The sequence below is a fragment of the Salvelinus sp. IW2-2015 genome, linkage group LG11, assembly GCF_002910315.2.
Source record: "Salvelinus sp. IW2-2015 linkage group LG11, ASM291031v2, whole genome shotgun sequence".
NCBI lineage: Eukaryota > Metazoa > Chordata > Actinopteri > Salmoniformes > Salmonidae > Salvelinus > Salvelinus sp. IW2-2015.
In genome coordinates, this window is record NC_036851.1 from 50,633,518 (window position 1) to 50,661,184 (window position 27,667).

Genomic DNA, 27,667 nt, shown 5'->3' on the forward strand with positions numbered 1-27,667 from the left:
ACTTGTGAGCGTTGTTTCTCAAACTAGACACTCTACTGTACTTGTCCTCTTGCTCAGTTGTGCACCGGGGCCTACACTCGTCTTTATATTCGTTAGGACAGTTTGCGCTGTTCTGTGAAGGAGTAGTACACAGCGTTGTACAAGATCTTCAGTTTCTTGGCAATTTCTTGCATGGAATAGCCTTTTCCAGAACAAAGAATAGACTGACGAGTTTCAGAATAAGTTATTTGTTTCTGCCATTTTGAGCCTGTAATCGAACCCACAAATGCTGATGCTCCAGGTACTTAACTAGTCTAAAGAAGGCCAGTTGTATTGCTTCTTTAATCAGAACAGCTGTTTTCAGCTGTGCTAACATAATTGCAAAAGGTTTTTCTAATGATCAATTAGCCTTTTAAATGATAAACTTGGATTAGCTAACACAACGTGCCATTGGAACACAGGAGAGAGATGGTTGCTGATAATGGGCCCTGCTTCGCCTATGTAGATATTCCATAAACAAATCTGCCATTTCCAGCTACGATAGTCATTTACAAACATTAACAATGTCTACACTGTATTTCTGATCAATTTGATGTATGCGGAGGATGAGGGCTTCGCAGGTAATCTCAGATAGGAGGGAGTGAGGCCTAAGAGGGTTTTATTAAATAAGCACATTTAGCAATTTAGCCTAGTAGCCTGTTTCAAGTGAGAATTAGGCAGGTCTGATCGCTGAAAAATAAATGATATTCTTGACTTACATCATCCATATTTAATTTTTGTAAAAAACAATAGTAGGTGTAGTTCCAGTAGTTAGCTACACCGCTACATGGTAAAACAGTAGTGTGTAGTCCAGTAGTTTAGCTACACCACTACATGGTAAAACAGTAGTGTGTAGTTCCAGTAGTTAGCTACATGGTAAAACAGTAGTGTTGTAGTTTCCAGTAGTTAGCTACAACCGCTACATGGTAAAACAGTAGTGTGTAGTTCCAGTAGTTAGCTACATGGTAAACAGTAGTGTGTAGTTCCAGTAGTTAGCTACACCGCTACATGGTAAAACAGTAGTGTGTATTCCAGTAGTTAGCTACATGGTAAAACAGTAGTGTGTAGTTCCAGTAGTTAGCTACACCGCACATGGTAAAACAGTAGTGTGTAGTTCCAGTAGTTAGCTACACCGCTAATGGTAAAACAGCAGTGTGTAGTTCCAGTAGTTAGCTACAACGCTAACATGGTAAAACAGTAGTGTGTTGTTCCAGTGGTTAGCTACACCGCTACATGGTAAAACAGCAGTGTGTAGTTCCAGTAGTTAGCTACACCGCTACATGTAAAACAGCAGTGTGTAGTTCCAGTAGTTAGCTACACCGCTACATGGTAAACAGCAGTGTGTAGTTCCAGTAGTATTAGCTACACCGCTACATGGTAAAACAGCAGTGTGTAGTTCCAGTAGTTAGCTACACCGCTACATGGTAAAACAGTAGTGTGTAGTTCAGTAGTTATCTACACGCTACATGGCATGAAAAGTCATTAACTACTTGAAAACACTACCAACATTTTTTATTTAGGTTCAAGTACCACCAAGCTACTGTAAAATGTAGTTAAATTACTGGTTGAACTAGATGTAGTTCACTGCTCCTAACACTGTATGTCAACACGTGTATTTGTGTTTATTTTCATGGAATGCCATTCCAGTCACTGCGTGTTGGAACTTGCCCTGGTGATCAGAGGGGCCAAATAAATAGGGGCCCTGTAGCCTAGGTTGGGTCTAACGGTCCTAAGCCTCTGCCAACACATATACCAGTGGCCTGCTGGAGCATGGGGTTTGAATCCAGCCCACTACTATTTCAGCACTCTCTCTCTCTCTTCTATCCTGTCCAATAAACACGAACAAAATATATATGGAAGTAGTGGGACTGCCCCAGTCTTTAAAGCCTAGTCCACTCAAAAACAGATTTCCTGTGTTATATATATGCTGTATTTCCACACTATGCGTTGGAATAATACTGTGAAATTGTGAAATTATGGTAATTACATTTTTAGTGTAAGAGCTGTTTGAAAAGACTGGAATTTCAGCCTGTTTCGGTGGGATGGAGTGTTGGCCTTCCATGGTGACATCACCATGCGGTAAATATTAAAATAGAACAATAAGACTCCAAACCTCTTTGCCAATTAACAGCTAGTTTTCAGTTTCCCCCTCCCGCTCAGACCCCTCCAAACAGATATTCTTGTTTCTTTTTGACCATTTTCATTTAAAACAATCACAGTGAGGTACTTAATAGTTAACCAGAAATTTGATATTAAGATAAATAAATAAATAAAAACAGCGGCATTGGACCGTAATGGATAGTATTCCCTTTTTATGCATTTTTTCTCTCTACGGTTATTCTGACCTTCAACTTAATTATGAGAATAGCAGTTGTTCAACCGTTAGTCGTTTTGTGTGGAGATCTAATAAATAAGTGTGGTGGAGGTGTGTTCTATAGATACACCAATTAATGAAGGTGTGGAGGAGGTGTGTCTACAGATACACCTTATTAATGAAGGTGTGGTGGAGGTGTGTCTACAGATACACCGTATTAATGAAGGTGTGGAGGAGGTGTGTCTACAGATACACCGTATTAATGAAGGTGTGGTGGAGGTGTGTCTACAGATAACCACATTAATGAGGGTGTGGTGGAGGTGTGTCTACAGATACAACCGAATTAATGAGGGTGTGGTGGAGATGTGTCTACAGATACACTGTATTAATGAAGATGTGGTGGAGGGTGGTGTCTACAGATACACCGTATTAATGGAAGGTGTGGAGGAGGTGTGTCTACAGATACACCGTATTAATGAAGGTGTGGAGGAGGTGTGTCTACAGATACACCGTATTAATGAAGTGTGGAGGAGGTGTGTCTACAGATACACCGTATTAATGAAGGTGTGGAGGAGGGTGTGTCTACAGATACACCGTATTAATGAAGGTGTGGAGGAGGTGTGTCTACAGATACACCGTATTAATGAAGGTGGTGGGGGAGGTGTGTCTACAGATACACCGTATTAATGAAGGTGTGGGGGAGGTGTGTCTACAGATACACCGTATTAATGAAGTGTGGAGGAGGTGTTGTCTACAGATAACTCGTATTAATGAAGGTGTGGAGGAGGTGTCTATATATAGACTGTACTAATGAAGTGTGGAGGAGTGTCTATATATAGCTCTAATGAAGGTGTGGAGGAGGTGTCTATATATAGACCCGTATTAATGAAGGTGTGGTGGAGGTGTCTATATATAGACCGTATTAATGAAGGTGTGGAGGAGGTGTCATATATAGACCGTATTATGAAGGTGTGGAGGAGGTGTGTCTACGGATACACCGTATTAATGAAGGTGTGGTGGAGGTGTGTCTACAGATACACCTTATTAATGAAGGTGTGGAGGAGGTGTCTATAGATACACCACATTAATGAAGGTGTGGTGGAGGTGTCTATATATAGACCGTATTAATGAAGGGTGGAGAGGTGTCTATAGATACACCACATTAATGAAGGTGTGGTGGGAGGTGTGTCTATAGATACACCACATTAATAAAGGTGTGGTGGAGGTTGTGTCTACAAGATACACCTTATTAATGAAGGTGTGGGTGGAGGTGTGTCTACAGATACACCCGTACTAATGAAGGTGTGGAGGAGGTGTCTATAGATACACCACATTAATGAAGGTGTGGGAGGTGTCTATATATTAGACCGTACTAATGAAGGTGTGGTGGAGGTGTCTATATATAGACCGTACTAATGAAGGTGGTGGTGGAGGTGTCTATATATAGACCGTATTAATGAAGGTGTGGTGGAGGTGTCTACGGATACACCACATTAATGAAGGTGTGTGGGGTGTCTATATATAGACCGTACTAATGAAGGTGTGGAGGAGGTGTCTATAGATACAACACACTAATGAAGGTGTGGTGGAGGTGTCTATATATAGACCGTACTAAGAATGGAGGTGTGGTGTGAGAGGTGTCTATATATAGACCGTACTAATGAAGGTGTGGTGGAGGTGTCTATATATAGACCGTATTAATAAGGTGGTGTGGGGAGGTGTGTCTACGGATACACCACATAATGAAGGTGTGGTGGAGGTGTCTATATATAGACCGTACTAATGAAGGTGTGGAGGAGTGTCTATATATTAGACACCGTAAATGAAGGTGTGGTGGAGGTGTCTATATATAGACTGTACTAATGAAGGTGTGGAGGAGGTGTCTATAGATACACCGTATTAATGAAGGTGTGGTGGAGTTGTCTATAATAGACCGTACTAATGAAGGTGTGGTGGAGTGTCTATATATAGACCATACTAATGAAGGTGTGGTGGAGGTGTCTACGGATACACCGTATTAATGAAGGTGTGGAGGAGGTGTGTCTATAGATACACCACATTAATGAAGTGTGTGTGGAGGTGTCTATAGATAACACCACATTAATGAAGGGTGGTGGAGGTATCTATATATAGACCGTATTAATGAAGGTGTGGAGGAGGTGTCTATAGAACACCGTATTAATGAAGGTGTGGAGGAGGTGTGTCTACAGATACACCACATTAATGAAGGTGTGGAGGAGGTGTGTCTACAGTTACACCGTATTAATGAAGGTGTGGAGGAGGTGTGTCTACAGATACACCGAATTAATGAGGGTGTGGAGGAGGTGGTCTCTACAGATACACCGTATTAATGAAGTGTGGAGGAGGTGTGTCTACAGATACACCGTATTAATGAAGGTGTGGAGGAGGTGTGTCTACAGATACACCTTATTCTGACCTTGACTTAAATTCCATCATAATTCCACCATCTTTACGATGAAACCATGAATAAGTCGAGCAACCTGTCGGTTCCAAGTGGAACAACGACATTTCATGTTGATGTTCTTCATTTGAGAAACAGCGGTTGTTGTTTACTGGTGAATTGAATGACCAGGACTGAACCCAACTCCAATGAACAAGTTGTGGGGACTAAAATAGCTAATTATTTCTACTAGATTATTTCTACCATAAAATGTCAGGAAGTCTAGCCTCTTGTTGTATGGTAAAGAATGGAAGCATACACTGCACTAAATCAATGTTTGCTGAAGTAAAAATTAGTGTGAAATATCAGGTTAACAAGTCATCTTGACAAACATGTTACAATCCAAATACAAGCATTGTGGATACAGACTGTATAAACACTAGACTCTATGCCTACTACTAAGATGTTTTATATAACTGTTATATTACCTGAAGCAATAAGGAAGGTGGTATCATTTAACCTCTAACGAGTCACAAACCCGATCCGGGCATCCCCCCATCAAAAAGCTGACTAAGCATAGCCTAGCATAAAGTACAGGGATATCATATAATAAAATGTTCATGAAATCACAAGTCCAAGACACCAAATGAAAGATACAGATCTTGTGAATCCAGCCATCATTTTTCCGATTTTTTTAAATGTTTTACAGGGAAGACACAATATGTATTTCTATTAGCTAACCACCATAGCAAAAGACACAACTTTTTTTTCTCCACCATTTTTTCCCTGCATAGGTAGCCATCACTAATTCGACCAAATAAAGATATAAATAGTCACTAACAAGAAAAAACTTCATCAGATGACAGTCTGATAACATATTTATTGTAAGCATATGATTTGTTAGAAAAATGTGCATATTTCAGGTATAAATCACAGTTCTACATTGCAAGCTGCAATCTGAAATAGCGTCGATGCAGGCAGAATAATTACAGAGACCAACGTCAAATACTAATTACTCATCATAAAACATTTCTGAAAATAACACAGCGTACAAGAAATGAAAGCCCAACATCTTGTGATCCAGCCAATATGTCAGATTTTTTAAGTGTTTTACAGCGAACACACAATATAGCATTATATTAGCTTACCACAATAGCCAGAAACACAACCGCATTTACCAGCAGCAAAGGTTAGCGTCGTAACAATCCAGCAAAAGATATATAATTTGACTAACCTTGATAAAACTTCATCAGAGACAGTCCTGTAACATCATATTACACAATGCATATAGGTTTTGTTTGAAAATGTGCATATTTAGCAGCACAAATCGTGGTTATACATGTGATCAGTAGCAACATTTCAGGCATTCTGGCCGGCGCCATCTTGGAGAGGCACCTAATCTAATCGATAAATAATCGTAAACTTGACTAAAAATACAGGTTGGACAGCAAATGAAAGATGCATTAGTTTAATGCAACCGCTGTGTTAGATTTTTAAAATTAACGTTACTAGACATACAGTGTGCGTTACAAGCCAGACCAGTGCCGAAATTAATGGCGGACAAATCCTTTTACATTTTTCCACATAAATAGCTCTTACTTTTTGGACGAGCTTCCATCAGAATCTTGGGCAAGATGTCCTTGGTCCAAAAGAATCTTGCTCGGTTGTAAAAACGTCCTCTTCAACTTTGGAAATAGCAGCTAACATTATGCTATGTGGCGCAGACATGCCCAAATCTTCAAAACGCAATACTAAGGAAAATCCGAAAAATCGCAATATATCGCATAAACTGATATAACTCGGTTTAAAATAACTTCGTTATGATGTTTTCTAACACCTATATCGAATTAAATCACAGACGGATATATCTAAGGCGATAACTTGAGCTTTTCGAACGCCATGCTGAGATCCTGCTTTGCGCAATGACGAACAATGAAAAGAGTGCACCCCCATGTCCATGGGCTTTTATAAGGTCTGAGATCTGCCTAGAAACTCCATTCCAATTCTCATTGGTTACTGACATCCAGGGGAAGGCGCGTGCAGTTCATGTCGACCCATAGGATACATACAGAGTTTTTTAAACTGATCCTAGAACAGGGTCAACATTTTCAGATTTTGCAGTACCTGTCAGGAATTTCGCTGCCAAACGATTCTGTTTCACTCAGAGAAAATAATTCAAACGGTTTTAGAAACTAGAGATTGTTTCTATCCAATAGTAATAATAATATGCAATATTGTACGAGCAAGAATTGAGTACGAGGCAGTTTAATTTGGGAACGATAATGTCCAAGTTAAACAGCACCCCCTATAGTGACAAGAAGTTTTAACATCAGAAGATGGGGCCCAAGCAAAGTGGCCAATAAGAAAGTCCTGAAATATCTCTATTATTCTGTTCTAATCCATATGATATATTAACGTATTATTCTGTTCTATCCATATGATATATTTAACGTATTATTCTGTTCTATCCATATGATATATTTAACGTATTATTCTGTTCTATCCCATATTATATATTTAAAGTATTATTCTGTTCTATCCCATATGATATATTTAACGTATTATTCTGTTCTATCCCATATGATATATTTAACGTATTATTCTGTTCTATCCCATATGTCCAGATTGTTCTCATATAAATCAAATACAACATAGTCCTTTTTCAAAAAGGTTATCCAACATAACCCTATGAAACTAATGAATTATTGTATCCTATCAGGATTGTGATGTCTGCGGATGACATGTTTTTAGGCGATGGTCCCCAATTCAGCCAACACCTTCAACTACTACAGGCCTTTCACCTATCTGAAGCCAGGGTACATCATAGTTCACTTTTAGCTATTTTGTTGGAATCTTTCAGGGACTAAAATCCTTTTCAATTGAGAATCTCCATTGAGTTGGATTTTTAGTCGAGGACTAGGCTTAATCTGTGTCCAGAAAACGGTGTTCGTAGGTAATTCCTTACTATATCAATCCTTTACTCCCTCAAATGATGCAGGCTCTGAGTATCAGTGACCACTACCCTAGTAGAGGTGGAGCTGAAGACTGTCTCCCAGTATAAACCCAAACACACAGAAGAAGAAAAGACTGGGAGAAAGACCTACCAAAACATGATCTGCAAATCTGTTTCTGTTTCAAATGCTCTCAAGTGTTTCAAATTCTTAATTTAACAAAAGACCTGCATTGCAAAATGATATTTTTAAAATAAATAAATAAGTCACCAAATATACCAACTGGTTCACAGCAGGTGGTGGAAACTATTGCAGCTACAGGGCTTGAAACGGTTGATCCACTAGACTAGAGTGTTTCCTAACTGCACTTCTGTTGGTTCACAGTTTTGCTCAGATAGCCACAGCAGACACTGTACAGCAGGCTAGAGAGAGATGACACTGTATCTCTCTCCCAGGAGTCACTAAAGAATGGGTGTGTCCCCAAAGGATGGATTGGGGACACGCTCAGCTCAGAAAGACTATCTGGGTGTGGTGGCAGACTACCTTTATTCTGCTGCATAGCTTGGGTGAGAGAGAGAGAGAGAGAGAGGAGAGAGAGAGAGAGAGAGAGAGAGAGAGAGAGAGAGAGAGAGAGAGAGAGAGAGAGAGAGAAGAGAGAGAGGAGAGAGAGAGAGAGAGAAGAGAGAGAGAGAGAGAGAGAGAGAGAGAGAGAGAGAGAGAGAGAGAGAGAGAGAGAGAGAGAGAGAGAGAGAGAGAGAGAGAGAGAGAGAGAGAGAGAGAGAGAAGGAGAGAGAAGAGAGAGAGAGAGAGGAGAGAGAGAGAGAAGAGAGAGAGAGGAAGAGAGAGAGGCAGTGAGAGAGCAGTGAGTGAGAGAGAGAGAGAGAGAGAGAGAGAGAGAGAGAGAGAGGAAGGGAAGGAATGGGAGAGAGAGAGGCAGTGAGAGAGACAGTGAGAAGAGAGAAGAGAGACAGTGAGAGAGACAGTGTGGGGCCAGGGAGAGGAGAAAGGAAAGGTGTGAGTGAATAAGGCGTCTAACTGGTTTTGTGGCCAGAGAATGAGAGAACTAGAGAACCACCTCCACCCTGAGGGAGGGGAGTTTAAAAGGAGGGCTGAATATCTGAGACATCTCACTGAGGTCAGACAGCCCTGCTGCTATCCTGTCCTGGCTTGTCCATGAGCATCACTCTGATTCTCCCTCCTCTCCATCTTTTCCTCTCTGATTCTCCCTCCTCTCCATCTCTCCCTATCTGACCCGCACTCCTCTCCATCTCTTCCTCTCCAAATCACTGTCTCCAACTCTCCCTCCACCTCTCCCCTCTCCGTCTCCCCTTCCACCATGAGCCTGAGGTCCAAGCATATCTCCAGCTCCAGTGACCAGCACAGCAGCCCTCTCCACTCTGTCTCAGTCAACATGAGCCTGCTGGCCCCCCTCAATCTGGAGATCGACCCCGACCTGCAGGTCGCCCGCATCCATGAGAAGGACCAAATCAAGGACCTCAACAACCGCTTCGCCTCCTTCATCGACAAGGTCTGTGTGGTTGTCGCTTATGATTATGAAGGTCTCTTATTTTTATTTAATCAGTATAGTCCACCCAGTAGCAATAATTGCCACTGTTTTCCAAGGAATCTTATGTCTCTGATGGTGTTCCTCTGTCTGAATCAGCTACTAAAGGACTGAAAGATAACTTGGTTTAGCCATTGATTGGAAAAAGGGAGAACAAACAGTGATTGCCATCTCCTTATTTTTTTTCAGTACAACCTTGAAGTAACTGAATCTATGACAAATCAAATTCAAATGTATTTATAAAGCAGTTTTTTACATCAGCTGATGTCACAAAGTGCTGTACAGAAACCCAGCCTAAAATCCCAAACAGCAAGCAATGTAGATGTAGAAGCACGGTGGCTAGGAAAAACTCCCTAGAAAGGCCAGAACCTAGGAAGAAACCTACAGAGGAACCAGACTCTGAGGGGTGACCAGTCCTCTTCTGGCTGTGCCGGGTGGAGATTATAAGAGTACATGGCCATTAAGGCCAGATTGTTCTGCAAGATGTTCAAATGTTCATAGATGACCAGCAGGGTCAAAGAATAATCACAGTGGTTATACCCCAAAGAGGTCCTCAGGAGCAAAGATGATGAAAGCAAAGGATTTTTTTGTTGTTGTTTGTCGTTCTGTATTTCTGTTGACTTTGTATATCAGTTTCACTCGCGCTAACCCATGAAAACAAAGTCACCTGCTCTTTCACAGCTGTGGTCACTGATACGCCACTTAGCTTACATCATATCTGACGTTTCTCACGGAATGAGTAGCAGAGTTACAATAGAGGCTTTGTGTCTGTTCTACGCTACGGATCACCAGCCTAGTGCACAGCTCTAAGCTTCCTGCAATAACAAACTCTTATTTGTCTCAGGAGTTAACCTCAACACCAGACATTTTGAGACAAACCATGCCCTAATGGTGCAGGGAATTTGGGATGCAAAGCCCATTTAAAGATGTCTAATAACAAGTAAAATATATTTAAAGCACTATCCAAGTCCCATTTCTCTCAGCTCATTCAGCTCGCTGGTAACCTAATAAAAACAGGTCAGACGTGGTATGGTCTTTCAAGAGTGGAAAATTCCCTAGTGTTTAGGGAGGAAGCTTTTGTGTTGATCGCAGACAAACAATGGGAATAAAATACAGCTGCCTTGGGTGTGAAATAGAACCTTGAGGATCTCAGTAGGACTGACTGACTAGTCATTATAACCACAATAATCTCAGTACTGTTACCTATTTAGTATCTACTGTTATCTATTATTTAGTATCTCTGTCAATCACCGTATTCTTATCGGCAGACTCAACAGCCTTGGTTTCTCAAATGACTGCCTCGCCTGGTTGACCAACTACTTCTCAGACAGAGTTCAGTGTGTCAAATCGGAGGGCCTGTTGTCCGGATCTCTGGCAGTCTCTATGGGGGTGCCACAGGGTTCAATTCTCGGGCCGACTCTTTTCTCTGTATATATCAACGATGTCGCTCTTGCTGCGGGCGATTCCCTGATCCACCTCTACGCAGACAACACCATTCTGTATACATCTGGCCCTTCTTTGGACACTGTGTTTACTAACCTCCAAACAAGCTTCAATGCCGTACAACTCTCCTTCCATGGCCTCCAACTGCTCTTAAACGCTAGTAAAACCAAATGCATGCTTTTCAACCGTTCGCTGCCAGCACCCGCCCGCCCGACTAGCATCACTACTCTGGACGGTTCTGACTTAGAATATGTGGACAACTACAAATACCTAGGTGTCTGGCTAGACTGTAAACTCTCCTTCCAGACTCATATTAAACATCTCCAATCCAAAATTAAATCTAGAATCGGCTTCCTATTTCGCAACAAAGCCTCCTTCACTCACGTCGTCGAACATACCCTTGTAATCCTGACTATCCTACCGATCCTCGACTTCGGCGATGTCATTTACAAAATAGCTTCCAACACTCTACTCAGCAAACTGTATGCAGTCTATCACAGTGCCATCCGTTTTGTTACCAAAGCCTCTTATACCACCCACCACTGCGACCTGTATGCTCTAGTCGGCTGGCCCTCGCTACATATTCGTCGCCAGACCCACTGGCTCCAGGTCATCTATAAGTCTATGCTAGGTAATGCTCCGCCTTATCTCAGCTCACTGGTCACCATAGCAGCACCCACCCGTAGAACGTGCTCCAGCTGCTATATCTCACTGGTCATCCCCAAAGTCAACACCTCCTTTGGCCGCCTTTCCTTCCAGTTCTCTGCTGCCAATACCTGGAACGAATTGCAAAAATCGCTGAAGCTGGAGACATTTTTCCCTCACTAACTTTTAACATGAGCTATCTGAGCAGCTAACCGATCGCTGCAGCTGTACATAGTCCATCTGTAAATAGCCCACCCAATCTACCTACCTATATACTGTTATCTATAGAGTATCCACTGTTATCTATATAGTATCTACTGTTATTTATGGAGTATCAACTGTTATCTATATAGTATCAACTGTTATCTATATAGTATATACTGTTATCTATATAGTATCAACTGTTATCTATGGAGTATCAACTGTTATCTATGGAGTATCTACTGTTATCTATGGAGTATCTACTGTTATCTATGGAGTATCTACTGTTATCTACCGATCATTTACATAGAACATCTGATTTTATATAAACTTCATGAAGGTCATGACAAAGTCAAAGAGAAATTCCAAGGTGACCAACATGTGGTGTCTTTGAATCAAAGAGAAATGCCTCTCTTCAGGGCCACTAAAGACCAAACATTACTATGTGCTATATCCTCAATGATCTGAGTCTCTTTTCTCCCTGTAGGTGCGTTTCCTGGAGCAGCAGAACAAGATGTTAGAGACTAAGTTTGACCTGCTGCACGGTAAGCAGACGGGCCGCTCCAACATCGAGCCGCTGTTCCAGGCCTACATGGCCAACCTCCGCCGCCAGATGGACCTGGTCAACAACGACAAGACCAAGCTGGACGGAGAGCTGAGGAACATGCAAGGTCTGGTGGAGGACTTCAAACACAAGTAGGAGTCTGTCTGTCTGTCTGTCTGTCTGTCTGTCTGTCTGTTTTGCTCACCTGAAGTAGAGTATATTGTGATAAATTGCAGGCCACACTACTTGCATAGAGAGTTTTCAGCTATACTTTTCGTGGCTGTTTATTTACCACCACAGACAGATGCTGGCACTAAGACTGCACTCAGTCAGCTGTATAAAGAAATAAGCAAACAGGAAACCACTCACCCAGAAGCGGTGCTCCTAGTGGCCGGAGACTTTAACGCAGGGAAACTAAATCAGTTCTACCAAATTTCTATCAACATGTTAAATGTGCAACCAGAGGGAAAACAATTGTAGATCACCTGTACTCCACACACAGAGACGCGTACAAAGCTCTCCCTCGCCCTCCATTTGGTAAATCCGATCACAACTCTATCCTCCTGATTCCTGCTTACAAGCAAAAATTAAAGCAGGAAGCACCAGTGACTCTGTCTATAAAAAAGTGGTCAGATGAGGCAGATAGCAAAACAGTCCTGTAGTTTAGTATCACAGACTGGAAGATGTTCCGGGATTCTTCCTATGGCATTGAGGAGTATACCACATCAGTCACTGGCTTTATCAATAAGTGCATCGGTGGACGTCGTCCCCACAGTGACTGTACGTACATACCCCAACCAGAAGCCATGGATTACAGGCAACATTCACACTGAGCCAAAGGGTAGAGCTACCGCTTTCAAGGTGCGGGACTCTAACCCGGAAGCTTACAAGAAATCCTGCTATGCCCTGCGACAAACCATCAAACAGGCAAAGCATCAATACAGGGCAAAGATTGAATCATACTACACCAGCTCCGACGCTCATTTGTGGCAGGGCTTGCAAACTATTACAGACTACAAAGGGAAGCACAGCCGCGAGCTGCCCAGTGACACGAGCCTACCAGACGAGATAAATTACTTCTATGCTCGCTTTAAGGCAAGCAACACTGAGACATGCATGAGAGCATCAGCTGTTCCGGACGACTGTGTGATCACGCTCTCCATAGCCGACGTGAGTAAGACCTTTAAACAGGTCAACATACACAAGGCTGCGGGGCCAGACGGATGCTCCGGGCATGTGCTGACCAACTGGCAGGTGTCTTCACTGACATTTTCAACATGTCCCTGATTAAGTCTGTAATACCAACATGTTTCAAGCAGACCACCATTGTCCCTGTACCCAAGAACACAAAGGCAACCTGCCTAAATGACTACAGACCCGTAGCACTCACGTCCGTAGCCATGAAGTGCTTTGAAAGGCTGGTAATGGCTCACATCAACACCATTAGCCCAGAAACCCTAGACCCACTTCAATTTGCATACCGCCCAAACAGATCCACAGATGATGCAATCTCTATTGCACTCCACACTGCCCTTTCCCACCTGGACAAAAGGAACACTTTTGTGAGAATGCTATTCATTGACTACAGCTCAGCGTTCAACACCATAGTACCCTCAAAGCTCATCACTAAGCTAAGGATCCTGGGACTAAACCCCTCCCTCTGCAACTGGATCCTGGACTTCCTGACGGGCCGCCCCCAGGTGGTGAGGGTAGGTAGCAACACATCTGCCACTCTGATCATCAACACTGGGGGCCCCTCAGGGCTGCGTGCTCAGTCCCCTCCTGTACTCCCTGTTCACCCACGACTGCACGGCCAGGCACGACTCCAACGCCATCATTAAGTTTGCAGACGACAAAACAGTGGTAGGCCTGATCACCGACAACGACGAGACAGCCTATAGGGAGGAGGTCAGAGACCTGGCCAGGTGGTACAAGGACAACAACCTCTCCCTCATTGTGATCAAGACTAAGGAGATGATTGTGGACAACAGGAAAAGGAGGACCGAGCACACCTCCATTCTCATCGACGGGGCTGTAGTGGAGCAGGTTGAGAGCTTCAAGATCCTTGGTGTTCACATCAACAACAAACTAGAATGGTCCAAACACACCAAGACAGTCGTGAAGAGGGCACAACAATGCCTATTCCCCTTCAGGAAACTAAAAAGATTTGGCATGGGTCCTGAGATCCTCAAAAGGTTCTACAGCTGCAACATCGAGTGCATCCTGACTGGTTGCATCACCGGCCTCTGACCGCAAGGCACTACAGAGGGTAGTGTGTACGGCCCAGTACATCACTGGGGCTAAGCTGCCTGCCATCCAGGACCTCTACACCAGGCGGTGTCAGAGGAAGGCCCTAAAAATTGTCAAAGACCCCAGCCACCCCAGCCAGCCCAGACTGTTCTCTCTACTACCGCATGGCAAGCGGTACCGGAGTGCCAAGTCTAGGACAAAAAGGCTTCTCAACAGTTTTTACCCCCAAGCCATAAGACTCCTGAACAGGTAATCAAATGGCGACCTGGACTATTTGCATTGGTGTGCCTCCCAACCCCCCCCCCCCCAACCCCTCTTTTTCGCTGCTGCTACTCTCTGTTTATCATATATGCATAGCCATTTTAACTATACATTCATGTACATACTACCTCAATTGGGCCGACCAACCAGTGCTCCCGCACATTGGCTAACCGGGCTATCTGCATTGTGTCCCACCACCACCCGCCACCCCCTCTTTTACGCTACTGCTACTCTCTGTTCATCATATATGCACAGTCACTTTAACCATATCTACATGTACATACTACCTCAATCAGCCTGACTAACCGGTGTCTGTATGTAGCCTCGCTACTTCTATAGCCTCGCTATGTATATAGCCTGTCTTTTTACTGTTGTTTTATTTCTTTACCTCCCTATTGTTCACCAAATACCTTTTTTGCACTATTGGTTAGAGCCTGTAAGTAAGCATTTCACTGTAAGGTCTACACCTGTTGTATTCAGCGCACGTGACAAATAAACTTTGATTTGTCTGTCTGTCTGTCTGTCGTCTGTCTGTCTGTCTATCCTATCTATCTATCTATCTATCTATCTATCTATCTATCTATCTATCTATCTATCTATCTATCTATCTATCTATCTATCTATCTATCTATCTATCTGTATCTGTCTGGATGGAGAGCTGAGGAACATGCAATGTCTGGTGGATGACTTCAAACACAAGTAGGGACACCTAGTTATTGCCAGGAATGTTGGTTGAGTTCTCTTTTGTTCTCTTTTTTTCTGACAATGACTAGGGGGAAGAGCTGCCAGCGAGAGGGGTTTAGTCTGCAGGTTCAAGGAGAAACTCCTGGCCCAGATTATGACTAATATATTATCTGGTGTCATTTTAACACTGACCAATAACAAAGTGTGACCCGAAGACGATCAAAGCCAGTCTCTTGTCATTCTGTTTTTACCTAGATACGAAGACGAGATCAACAAGAGACAAAATATGGAGAACGAATTTGTGAATCTGAAAAAGGTGAGAACATCATATTTCCCCAGTGATACCTGAATTGTGTTTTAAATGGTGCAGTCTCAGAAGTATAACATTGATGCTTTAAGACTACTTTATGGACACAATACCATACTATGACATCAACTTGATGTTGTATTCAGTGATACAGTGCTGCACCATGAGAGTGAGGTTAAGTTAGACAAACACTGCAAATGAGAAGGCCCAGAGAGACAGAGACAACAATAGCTAGTATGAGCAAACCTGCCCCATCTTCTGCGAGATTAAAAAACCAAAAGCTTGTAAGGTATCATTTCACCACTGAAAAAAAAAATGAAAGAAATGGACCTGGGGGAGACAGAGAAAATATCAAACCAGCATGTCAAAACCAATTTCAACCTAACTAGTTGCCTTGCAATGAAACAATCAGTCTTCAATAAATTGCGCCTGGTATGTTTGGACAAGGTACTTGGTGGCTTACTGTTGTTCTTTCAAAGAATTAGGTTTTACAAAACAGTAGTAGTCGAAGGGACTAGAGAGGGTAACTACAGTATGTTGTCCTATCAGGATGTGGACTCAGCACACATGGTGGAGGCAGACCTGGGAGACAAGGTGGGAGCTCTGACTAATGAGATCAACTTCCTCAGGTTCATCTATGAAGAGGTATGATCATTACTGTACTAAGAAACTGCAATCCACAAATGTATGTCCTGTATGGCTCAGGCAGTCGGTGAGAGTGAGTGGCTATCAATGCCAAGGTTGTGAGTTCAAATACTGTAATGATCACCGTCAAAACAATTCCCGGGAACTCACGTTACTGTAAGATCCTTTGCAGTGTTAGAATGTTTGTTTGTTTGTTTGTTTGTTCACCTCTCCGTACATCCAGGAGCTGCGTGAGCTGCAGGCCAGTATCAGGGACACCTCTGTGGTGGTACAGATAGACAACAGTCGTGACCTCAACATGGACCAGATAGTGGCTGACGTCAAGGCTCAGTACGAGGACATCGCTGTTAAGAGCCGAGAGGAGGCTGAGATGTGGTACAAGTCCAAGGTGAACAACAAGTTGGCTATTCTAGGATTGAAGTGGTTAAGAGGGATTTTGTTGGATTGAAGTGGTTAAGAGGGATTTTGTTGGATTGAAGTGGTTTAAGAGGGATTTTGTTGGATTTAAGTGGTTGAGAGGGATTTTGTTGAATTTAAGTGGTTTTAAGAGGGATTTTGTTGGATTGAAGTGGTTGAGAGGGATTTTGTTTTACTACATGGAAATCAATACCCATTTCACACATACTGAGCCGAGCCGTACTGCTCTGGCCTGGTTACACATCTACCATAGCAGCTGGAACCAGGCTGGAAGGACAATGTTAAAGGAAAATATCAGACCAAAAAGTGTGTTTTGGCAGATAGTGTGAAAAAGGTCCAAGAGAACTCTGTGCCTCTCAGAGTTGGAGTGCTGATCTAGGATCAGTTTTAGCCTTTTAGATCATAGTGAATAACATTATTTCAACCTGATCCTAGACCAGCAGTCCAACTGATTCGGGGCCTTTAAGTAATGCATGTTGTGTTTTAATCTCAGTTGGACCAGATGGCCATCCAGGCCACGCAGTATGGAGACGAGCTGAGGAGCACCAAGGGAGAGACAGCCGAAATCAACCGCTTGATCGTCCGTGTGCAGAGTGAGATAGAGGCTGTCAAACAACAGGTAGTTCACTTATTATATAATGCTATATGGTTTAACTGCTTTGCTTTGAGGCACAGTAATATAAAACAAAACCATGTACGCAATACACACCCTGTCAGATGGGATCTACTTTATCGGACATAAGATTCAGCAGCCGTGCCATGGAGTGCGCCGCTAAGGCTGTAAGTGCCACTTGGTGTGACGCAAGCAAATGCCATGAAATCGATGCAACCTTAACCCTGCTGTTGATGTCCCGTAGAGTGCCAACCTGGAGAACCAGATAGCCGAGGTGAAGGGCCGCGGGGAGCTGGCTGTGAAGGAGGCCAAGTCTCTAACCTAACCCTAACTATACCTANCGCGGGGAGCTGGCTGTGAAGGAGGCCAAGTCTCTAACCTAACCCTAACTATACCTATCTCTCCCGTAGCGTGCCAACCTGGAGAACCAGATAGCTGATGCTGAAGGCCGTGGGGAGCTGGCTGTGAAGGAGGCCAAGTCCAAGATCAGAGATCTGGAGGATGCTCTGCAGAGGGCCAAGCAAGACATGGTCAAGCAGCTCAGAGAGTACCAGGACCTGATGAACGTCAAGCTGGCCCTGGACATAGAGATAGCCACCTACAGAAAACTACTGGAGGGAGAGGAGAGCAGGTATGGAGGGGGGGGGGGCAGGTATAGAGGGAGAGGAGGACAGGTATTAGTATGGGAGGGAGAGGAGGACAGGTATGGAGGGAGAGGAGGACAGGTATGGAGGAGAGGAGGACAGGTATGAGGGAGAGGAGGACAGTATGGAGGGAGGAGGAGGACAGATTGGAGGGAGAGGAGGGCAGGTATAGTATGGAGGAGAGGAGGACAGTATGGAGGGAGAGGACGACAGATATGGAGGGAGAGAGGACAGATTCATGGAGGGAGAGGAGGAACAGATATGAGGGGAGAGGAGGACAGATATGGAGGAGAGAAGGACAGGGTATAGAGGAGAGAGGAGGACAGGTATGGAGGGAGAGGGGACAGGTATGGAGGGAGAGTGAGGACAGGTATAGAGGGAGAGGAGGACAGGTATGGAGGAGAGGAGGACAGATATGGAGGGAGAGGAGGACAGATATGAGGGAGAGGAGGACAGATATGGAGGGAGAGAAGGACAGGTATAGAGGAGAGGAGGGACAGGTATGGAGGGAGAGGACAGGTTATGGAGGGAAAGGAGGACAGGTATGAGAGGGAGAGGAGACAGTATAGGGAGAGAGGACAGGTATGGAGGGAGAGGAGGACAGATATGGAGGGCAAGAGGAGACAGGTATAGTATGGAGGGAAGAGGAGGAACAGGTAAATGGAGGGAACCGAGAGGGACAGGATTATAGAGGGAGAGGAGGCAGGTATAGTATGGGGGGAGGAGGACAGGTAGGAGGAGAGGAGGACAGGTATGGAGGGAGAGCGGTTGGAGGAGGAGGAACAGGTATAGAGGGAGAGGAGGACAGGTATGGAGGGAGAGGAGGACAGGTATGGAGGGAGAGGAGGACAGGTATGGAGGGAGAGAAGGACAGATATGGAGGGAGAGGAGGACAGATATGGAGGGAGAGGAGGACAGATATGGAGGGAGAGGACAGGTAAACCTGGGACATGATACAGCATGACCATTTTCTATGGGTTGAGGTTCTAAACAAGGACTGGACAATGTTTTAAAAGTATTTCAGAAACTGAAGCGGCTCTATCTATTTTTCTTATAGGATTGGACATCAATCTATTGTCAATTTCCAGTCGGTGTCCAGCTACAGTAAGTAGCCTATGTACTACTGAAAAATACATCAGAAAGCGTACTCTATTTAACGTTATCATCCACTGAATAGAATCACACAATTTTTTATTTTTTTTAACACAAGAGCATTTATGTTAAGGCTCCAACCCATAGAGAGCATATTAAATTACTAAGTTCCAGAATGGATTGAAAATGGCAGCCAATATAGATTTTATATCAGCAATTGTGTAATAGAATTATTGTCAACCTAAAATATTGTCATATACAGTGCATTTGGAAAGTATTCAGACCTCTTGAGTTTTTCCACGTTTTGTTACGTTACAGCCTTATTCTAAAATGTATTAAATATTGTTTTCCCTCATCAATCTACACACAATACCCCATAATGACAAAGTGAAAACAAGTTTTTTGATTTTTTTGTAAATTTATTAAAATATAAAACAGAAATACCTTCTTTACATAAGTATTCAGATCCTTTGCTATGAGACTCGAAATTGAGCTCAGGTGCATCCTGTTTGTATTGCTCATCCTTGAGATGTTTCTACAACTTGATTGGAGACAATCTGTGGTAAATTCAATTGACTGGACATGGTTTTGAAAGGCACACAGCTGTCTATATAAGGTCCCAAAGTTGACAGTGCATGTCAGAGTAAAAACCAAACCATGAGGTCGAAGGAATTGTCCATAGAGCTCCGATACAGGATTGTGTCGAGACACAGATCTGGGGAAGGGTACCAAAACATTTCTGCAGCATTGAAGGACCCCAAGAACACAGTGGCCTCCATCATTCTTAAATGGAAGAAGGTTGGAACCACCAAGACTCTTCCTAGAGCTGGCCGCCTGGCCAAACTGAGAAATCAGGGGAGAAGGGCCTTGGTCAGGGATGTGACCAACAAAATGATGGTCACTCTGACAGAGCTCCAGAGTTCCTCTGTGGAGATGGGAGAACCTTCCAGAAGGACAACCATCAAATCAAATCAAAGTTTATTTGTCACGTGCGCTGAATACAACACGTGTAGACCTTACAGTGAAATGCTTACTTACAGGCTCTAACCAATAGTGCAAAAAAGGTATTAGGTGAACAATAGGTAGGTAAAGAAATAAAACCGTAAAAAGACAGGCTATATACAGTAGCGAGGCTATAGAAGTAGCGAGGCTACATACAGACACCGGTTAGTCAGGCTCTCTGCAGCACTCCACCAATCAGGTCAGACGGAAGCCACTCCTCAGTAAAAAGCACATGACAGCCCGTTTGGAGTTTGCCAAAAGGCACCTAAAGGACTCTCAGACCATGAGAAACAAGATTCTCTGATCTGATGAAACCAAGATTGAACTCTTTGGCCTGAATGCCAAGAGTCATGTCTGGAGGAAACCTGGCACCATCCCTACGGTGAAACATGGTGGTGGCAGCATCATGCTGTGGGGATGTTTTTCAGCAGCAGGGACTAGGAGACTGGTCAGGATCGATGGAAAGATGAACGGAGCAAAGTACAGAGAGAACCTTGACGAAAACCTGCTCCAGAGCGCTCAGGACCTCAGACTGGGGCAAAGGTTCACCTTACAACAGAACAATGGCCCTAAGCACACAGCCAAGACAACGCAGGACTGGTTTCGGGACAAGCCTCTATATGTCCTTGAGTGGCACAGCCAGAGCCCGGTCGAACATCCCTGGAGACCGGAAAATAGCTGTGCAGCGACGATCCCCATCCAACCTGACAGAGCTTGAGAGGATCTGCAGAGAACAATGGGAGAAACTCCCCAAATACAGGTCTGCCAAGCTGTAGCGTGATACCCAAGAAGACTAGAGGCTGTAATTGCTGCCAAAGGTGCTTCAACAAAGTACTTAGTAAAGGTCGTGAATACTTATGTAAAGAAGAAGAATTTGTTCTTAACTGACTTGCCTAGTTAAATAAAGGTTAAATAAAAAATATAAAAGTACCTGTTGCATTGACAACTTGTGTAAGTACTATCATCAACTGATTTCAGCCAGTGTGTCGTGGATTGACTGCATTGTTGGAATGGAATGTTATCATATTGGCAGTTAAATTGAAAAAATGTATTGAATCATTGCTCCAAAACTGACTGACTGGCTAATCAAAATAAAGTAGTAGCAAACTATGGTTGACCAACTCCCTTATCTTTATACCATCATAAGAAGGTTCCTGTCCATCCTAGCATTCTAATTCCTAATTCTATGCTTTAACCATTAGACTGGTGTGTTCTGTTCAGGTTCTAAGAGTAGCAGTAACAAATACCACAGCAGCTTCAGCTCCTCAACACCCAAACTGCTGATTAAAACGATTGAACAAAAAGGCAGCTCCAGATTCAGCTTTCACTGAAGAGCCCTCAGATCCTTCTGGCTGTGGATGAAGAACCATTACCAGTATAGAAGAGTTTATATCACATCTCTTTCACATGTATTGCTTCTTTTGTTTATGTGCATGGAGAGTATACCATAAGATTATGATTCACGATCTAATAGTTTTGATTTTGTAGCTAGTTGTTTGTAGCTAGATGTTTGTAGCTAGATGGATACAAACTTTTGATTGTTCTTTCTGTAATGAAAACACAAAGACAAACTTGCAGTTTCAACTGGTCATTTCATGTTAATGTAAAATGTATTTTATTTTTTAACACAGCTCATGCTACTTGCTGTAACACATGGGATGCCGTAGAAGTTTTTAAATAAAGAACAAGAGAGTACTCAAGGCCTATAATGTAAACACAAAAAGCCTCATCCTCAGGCAGTGAGAGAATGGTTGTCATGAGGTCAAAAAACATGGGACACCACCTGCTTCTTTTCCATTCATTTAATATGAACCTTTTTGACTACTGGTTAGAGATCCCTGAAGGAAGGGGGTCATGTTATTTGAAGAGATATGATGCTTTGGACTAGTAAATTCATGGGCTTTATTCATTCTTATTTTTAAACATTCCCAAAAATAAAATATTAAATTAATTTCTCATACATACACACACAATGGTTCATTCATAATTGTTTGCCAAAACATATACACTATTAAGAAAAAAATTGGGTAAGATCAGTTAAATGCATAGCTGAAAGCAAACACTAGGTATGGTGGTATTACAAGTAGTAACAGAGTATTATTGCCTCCTAGTGTTCAATCAACATACTGGTCCTTCACTGCACTTAAAGACTCAGAATCTGGAGTCCTTCACTGCACTTAAAGACTCCGAATCTGGAGTTCCTACACTGCACTTAAAGACTCCGAATCTGGAGTCCTTCACTGCACTTAAAGACTCCAAATCTGGAGTTCCTTCACTGCACATACGTATTTCCTTAGGACCTTGCCACTTCATTGTCAAAGAAGACATTTTCAAATGTTTTCAGATTACTCCTTTAAGACAATTATCATAACATATACTACAAGTCCAGTCATTTTATCTACTGGGATAAATGTTGGTCTACCGTCTCTCTTCTCCTAAAGAGGAGCAGTCTGCGATCCCAGCTGGTACTACCGAAACACTGCATCAGTGCCATCCCACAGTGTTTCTCTAAGTGTTCCCTGGCTTGTTCTGCCACATCTCCTCTGATCTTTAACTCCTTGAAGTGGTCAAAGTCAGACCGCCCTAGCTTCCTCAGCCTCCGGGCAGCCGAGCGGTAGCACTTCCAGGGCTGGGCCTCCAGGAGGAGATGTTGGCTGACGGAGGCCAGCCGGGAGAGGAGCCCCAGCAGGGCAGCGTCTCCGTGGTTCAGGTGGACCCACATGGTAACAGCCAGGCACAGGGAGAGGTGGAAGCGGAAGCCGCCGTGTTGTCTCAGGTAGTCCTGTAGCTGGGTCTGGCTAGCAGCATCCTCAGTGATGTCTAAGGGAATGAAAGAGATGCTCTGGGGGAAAGGGTTGGTCTGTTGGGCCCGGAGGATCAGGGTTTCGTCTAGGTCGAAGCCGAGGAGTTGGAGACCAGTGTCGGGTGGTGTTGTAGAGTCTTCAGACAACACTCTCGGTTGGAGGTGTCTGTACAATGCCACTGTCAGGTCCTGTTATATATTACACATGGATAGATAAGAGAAAATAGTTCATTAGTGACAAGACAACTGACTCAAACTATTCAATCACCGATGATGAAACTCAGTGATTGTTGTCTTAATGTGTGGGTGGTGGATCAGTTTGTAAAGGATGGTTAACATGATTAAATATTTCTGTGTCTAACGTTAGCTGGCTATCTTAGCTAGCTTTAGCTTACCCCTGAATTGCAGCCAACATCCAGCATCAATATGGTTTCACTGCTGTCTTTGCCATATCCCAAATCCTGAATAAGTGTGGTCGGAATGAGGCTTAGACGGTTCTCTGGTGGGTTGAATGTGTAATAGTTTATAAAATTGCCGTAAGGTGCTGCACCGGGATCATCTTTTTCATCCAGAACTTCACTCTCTGCTCCACATGTTGCCATCGCTGTTCTCACGTGTGCAGCATCAAAATACATCCGACCTAGGAAACATCTACAGAACTTCTATACCGTTCCTCCCACTACGGATTACTCAAGAACCGAACGACTTTTGACCCTCACAAGACTCCGTTGCTTTCAGTTACGGAACAAGTTAACTAGCTAGGTGTGTTGACATTGAGAAGGGTATCAATAATCTGACTATCATTCTATTTTACAAGGTAAGAGACAATGCAATTTACATAGCAATAATTTGAAACTGGAAAAATCACAATTTTTATTTAATGGGTTGATAAAAGCTTGCTAACCTTGATAGCTAGCTAAATTCCATCAGATACCCTGTCTTTAATTAACTAACGTTAACTTCTGATGTTATACTTTTTTGTTGAAATGTTGGCATTTTGTTATCTGTGATAACCACATTGTTAAACACGAGTAAACAAGGAGATGTACGTTATGTAGCTACCCTTAGTTGTACTACAACTTGTCGTTGCTGGATATAACCTCCTCAGAGACCCACATGTATTTGGTTCCGCCAGGAACACCATCACCATGTTGACCACCGCAAAGCGAATCGCCGACTTCGGATACCGGGGGTTTTCTGCCTCGATGATGCTGTTGACACTCTACGGGGGATACCTGTGCACCATGCGGGGATACCGCTTCATGAACAAGCAAAAAGAGCTGCAGGTAGCGGCAGAAAACCAAGACGTGGACGTCCTCAAGCCATAGAGGACTGGAACTGAATAGTTTGTCCACAAAATCATGGACATTTCTGTTCCTCCCATGGGACAACTATTTGGGTGTGGAAGTTTTGTGTGCCCAGACGAGTAAAGGAGAATCTACTCTTCATTTACTGTCAACTTCATCATTTATCTGCTAAAAGGAGAAGGGGGAGAGGACTGGAGTTGACTGAAAAATGGGTTGCCTCCTTCCAGCTTTAACTAAATGTCAAATCAGTCTCTTATCATAACTCGCTCAGGACACACTGAATCATAGTTTGTGTGGCGGGATCTTCAAAGTTATGTAACAACCGTTAATATGAATAAAAACATCTTACACAAATAAACATCTATTTTTGTCTCTGTAGTGAACACTCACATTATTAGCCCTAATACACACATCTATGGATGACCTCCACTGAAGAGGATTCTGTTGGCTTCTTCACATTTAAAATCTTATGCATTTCTTAACAAAGACATTTTAAAAACGTTAAACATTCAATAAACGTTGGTCTCGTATTAATAATATAGAAACAGTCAACAGAACTGACCAGAAACAAAGTAACTGAACAATTACTTAAAATATACAGTAGTAATTTAAGTCCACCTGACCAATAAAACTGAGAGAAGAGATAATCTCCAGCAAACCGCAGCATCACATTAAACAAATGGAATACAAGCAAACGTTCTATGTTCATAAGGTACTGCAAATATCTACAGACCCATTCACTTGACATCAGGGAATGCACTTTTTCCCCCCTTCATTTCATCAGTTTTGATTCTATGGGTCACAGTAGTGTGTCTATTCATCCATCGTATGCTGTCATAGTCACCGATCATTGTTAGTTCTGAAGAAGAAAAATTAATTAAGAGTCAGATGAATGAAGAAACGGAGTTAAACCGTCCAGGGAACTGGATGAGGCTGGAAAAGCACTTCAAGGTGTAATCTAGGATAGGATGAACTAGTAGTGGAAATGTCTCACAGATATGCCCAATTCTCACTATAGGGCCAACCCCAACAGTACTGGCTCTGATATTGTCCTTTCCAACACAGTACCGACAAATAGTGGATGCGCAGTGTAACCAGGCCAGACATATTTGACCTGGTTCGGCCCTATAGTGTGAATCAGACGGCAGACTCCTCTCTCTATCACCTGCTGCTGGTGCGTATCTGTGGCCAGCTTTTAGTGGTGATGACGTGGCCGTTGGTGCCATTGGTTCCGTTGGTGCCGTTCTCTGCCTTAGAAGAGAAAGCCATTTTAACCCCCCTGTCGTTGGTTCTGTTGGTGTCAGCCTCCTCCTCCGAGCTGCTCTCCACGTCACTGCGGTCATCCTTAGACACCTGACAGACAGAGAAATACAAGGTTACAATTCAAAGTGAATGACGTGCTTGACATCCTGGAAACACGGTTGCCAGGTCTGAATGAATAATGCACCTTATTTTCATAGGTAAATTACACATAAATTAATAACATGATCTCTTCATATGTAACCCATTGCAGGTCAAAATGTCACTGACTGTCTTCATTAATTCTAACTCAAACTGCACATTCTGGAGTTTAGGAGCAACTGTGAGAAATACCTAATATTCCTAAAGATGACAACCACATTGTTTGGGGGGAAGGCATAAATAGAATACTTACTGCAGAGAATATATATATATATATATATATATATATATATATATATATATATATATATATATATAGTCATCAGATAGACAGGGCAAGCAAGGAAAAGAGCAGTGGAGGAGGAAGACGAGAAAGACAGGTGGAAAGATAGGAGGATCCCTCTCACCCCAGAGAGAAAATAAAAAAGCCATCTGCAGAGAGAACGAGAGAAAGAAAAGGTATGAACAGATGTAAAACTGTTCTTCCATAGCCTCCAACATGCAACAGGTGTTATTATTTACCCACTATAGCCTGAGCTAAGGTCTGACATGATGAAATTTCCACTCCTGAGGTTCTCAAGTCTGGGTCTGTATTCACAACAGTGAATACAGTAACATTGCTGATATAGCATCAGCTGTGTCTTTTAGATCATAATGAATATGATTATATGAACAGGAAGGACCTGATCCTAGATCAGCACTTCTAATCTGAGACGCTGTCCTCATACAGGCCCTGACCCCATACAGGCTCTGAACTCACACTCACCTGTCTATATCTAACCTGTACCAGTCCTACATCCCACATCTAACCTGTACCAGTCCTACATCCCACTCACCTGTCTACATCTAACCTGTACCAGTCCAACATCCCACTCACCTGTCTACATCTAACCTGTACCAGTCCTACATCCCACTCACCTGTCTACATCTAACCTGTACCAGTCCTACATCCCACTCACCTGTCTACATCTAACCTGTACCAGTCCTACATCCCACTCACAGCAGGTTAGCATTATGTACGGGACAGGGTGAGTCGGAATCTGCTAGGACTGGTAACCGGTTAGATGTAGACAGTGGTCGGACGGTAAGGTTGAATTTGTAGAACTGGTAACAGGTACGATGTCTCAGACAATGTTTGAGTGGGATGTCTAGACTGGTACAGGTAAGATGCTAGGACAAGGTTGACTGGTGTGGATGTAGGACTGGTAACAGGTTGATTAACAGTGAGTGGGATGGCTAGACTGTACAGGTTAGATGTAGACACGTGAGTGGCGCTGTTATGAGGACTCGTACAGGTTAGCGATGTACAGTGAGAGTAGGACTGGTAGTTAGATGACAGTGATGTAGGACTGGTACAGGTTAGATGTAGACAGGAGACGTGAGGATGTAGCGACTGGTACAGGTTAGAGCTACAGTGTGGTGGATGTGAGGACTCGGTACAGGTTAGAGGTGTAGACAGGTGAGTGGATCTAGATGAAGGTGGATGTGACAGTGAGTGGAGAGGCTAGACGTTGGTAGGACAGAGTGAGTGGGATGTAAGACGGGTACAGGTTTACTGATATGTATGACAGGTGAGTGGGCTGTAGGTGGACTGGTACAGGTTAGATTACTGTAGTGACTAGGACTGACTTGCAGGAGTGGGATTAGCGACTGGTACAGTGCTTAGATGTAGACAGTGTGGAGTGGGTACTGTAGGACTGTACAGGTTAGAGGTAGAGGTATAGTGATTGCGACCTGGACAGTTGTCAGTGGGGATGTTAGGACTGTACACGTAATAGATATTTAGAGACAGGGAGTGGAATGTAGACTGGTAACAGGTTTAGAGTAGACAGGTGAGTGGATGTAGGACTGGTACAGGTTGCAGATATAGACCAGTGAGTGGATTGGACTGACAAGGTTAGATATAGACAGGTGAGTGGGATGTAGACTGGTACAGGCGTATTAGAAGTTAGTGGGATGTAGACTGGTACAGGTTTAGATGCTAGACAGTGAGGGGATATGTTAAGGACTGGTTACAGGTCTAGATAATAGACAGGTGAGTGGGATGTAGGACTGGTCAATAGATATAGAAGTGTGGGATGTAGGACTGTACAGGTTTAGATGTGGATGACGTAGCGTGAGTGGGATGTAGGACTGGTACACGGTTAGATATAGACAGTG

At 43.3% G+C, this 27,667-nt stretch overlaps 4 protein-coding genes across 5 annotated transcripts in view; 2 read left to right on the top strand and 2 right to left on the bottom strand.

The window, feature by feature from the left end:
- The first annotated feature begins 8,692 nt into the window (after nucleotides 1-8,692).
- Nucleotides 8,693-21,590, top strand: LOC111970538 (keratin, type II cytoskeletal 8). The gene is made up of 9 exons (XM_023997357.3): nucleotides 8,693-9,212; nucleotides 12,025-12,233; nucleotides 15,532-15,592; nucleotides 16,133-16,228; nucleotides 16,452-16,616; nucleotides 17,139-17,264; nucleotides 17,669-17,889; nucleotides 18,960-19,006; nucleotides 21,218-21,590. The coding sequence occupies exons 1-9, from the start codon at nucleotides 9,021-9,023 to the stop codon at nucleotides 21,325-21,327; spliced, it is 1,227 nt and encodes a 408-aa protein (XP_023853125.1). The 5' UTR covers nucleotides 8,693-9,020; the 3' UTR covers nucleotides 21,328-21,590.
- A 291-nt stretch (nucleotides 21,591-21,881) lies between these two features.
- Nucleotides 21,882-23,434, bottom strand: bcdin3d (BCDIN3 domain containing). 2 transcript variants are annotated; one of them, XR_011480646.1, is made up of 3 exons: nucleotides 23,195-23,434; nucleotides 22,297-22,988; nucleotides 21,882-22,180 (listed from the first exon to the last, which is right to left on the bottom strand). XR_011480646.1 is itself a non-coding variant. In XM_023997358.2 (2 exons), exons 1-2 carry the CDS (start codon nucleotides 23,432-23,434, stop codon nucleotides 22,395-22,397), a joined length of 834 nt encoding a protein of 277 aa, XP_023853126.1. In that variant the 3' UTR covers nucleotides 21,882-22,394. The 2 variants fall into 2 exon arrangements, 1 of the variants encoding a protein (XP_023853126.1); XM_023997358.2 differs by having other exon boundaries at nucleotides 21,882-22,988.
- A 513-nt stretch (nucleotides 23,435-23,947) lies between these two features.
- On the top strand, nucleotides 23,948-24,484 carry LOC111970540 (cytochrome c oxidase assembly protein COX14 homolog). The gene has a single exon (XM_023997359.3). It carries the CDS (start codon nucleotides 23,948-23,950, stop codon nucleotides 24,125-24,127), a length of 180 nt encoding a protein of 59 aa, XP_023853127.1. The 3' UTR covers nucleotides 24,128-24,484.
- A 783-nt stretch (nucleotides 24,485-25,267) lies between these two features.
- Nucleotides 25,268-27,667, bottom strand: part of LOC111970771 (ceramide synthase 5) — a 45,606-nt gene continuing 43,206 nt past the window's right edge. Inside the window, 1 exon segment of the mRNA XM_070445809.1 lies at nucleotides 25,268-25,459. Within this exon segment, the coding sequence (XP_070301910.1) occupies nucleotides 25,268-25,459 (192 nt within the window).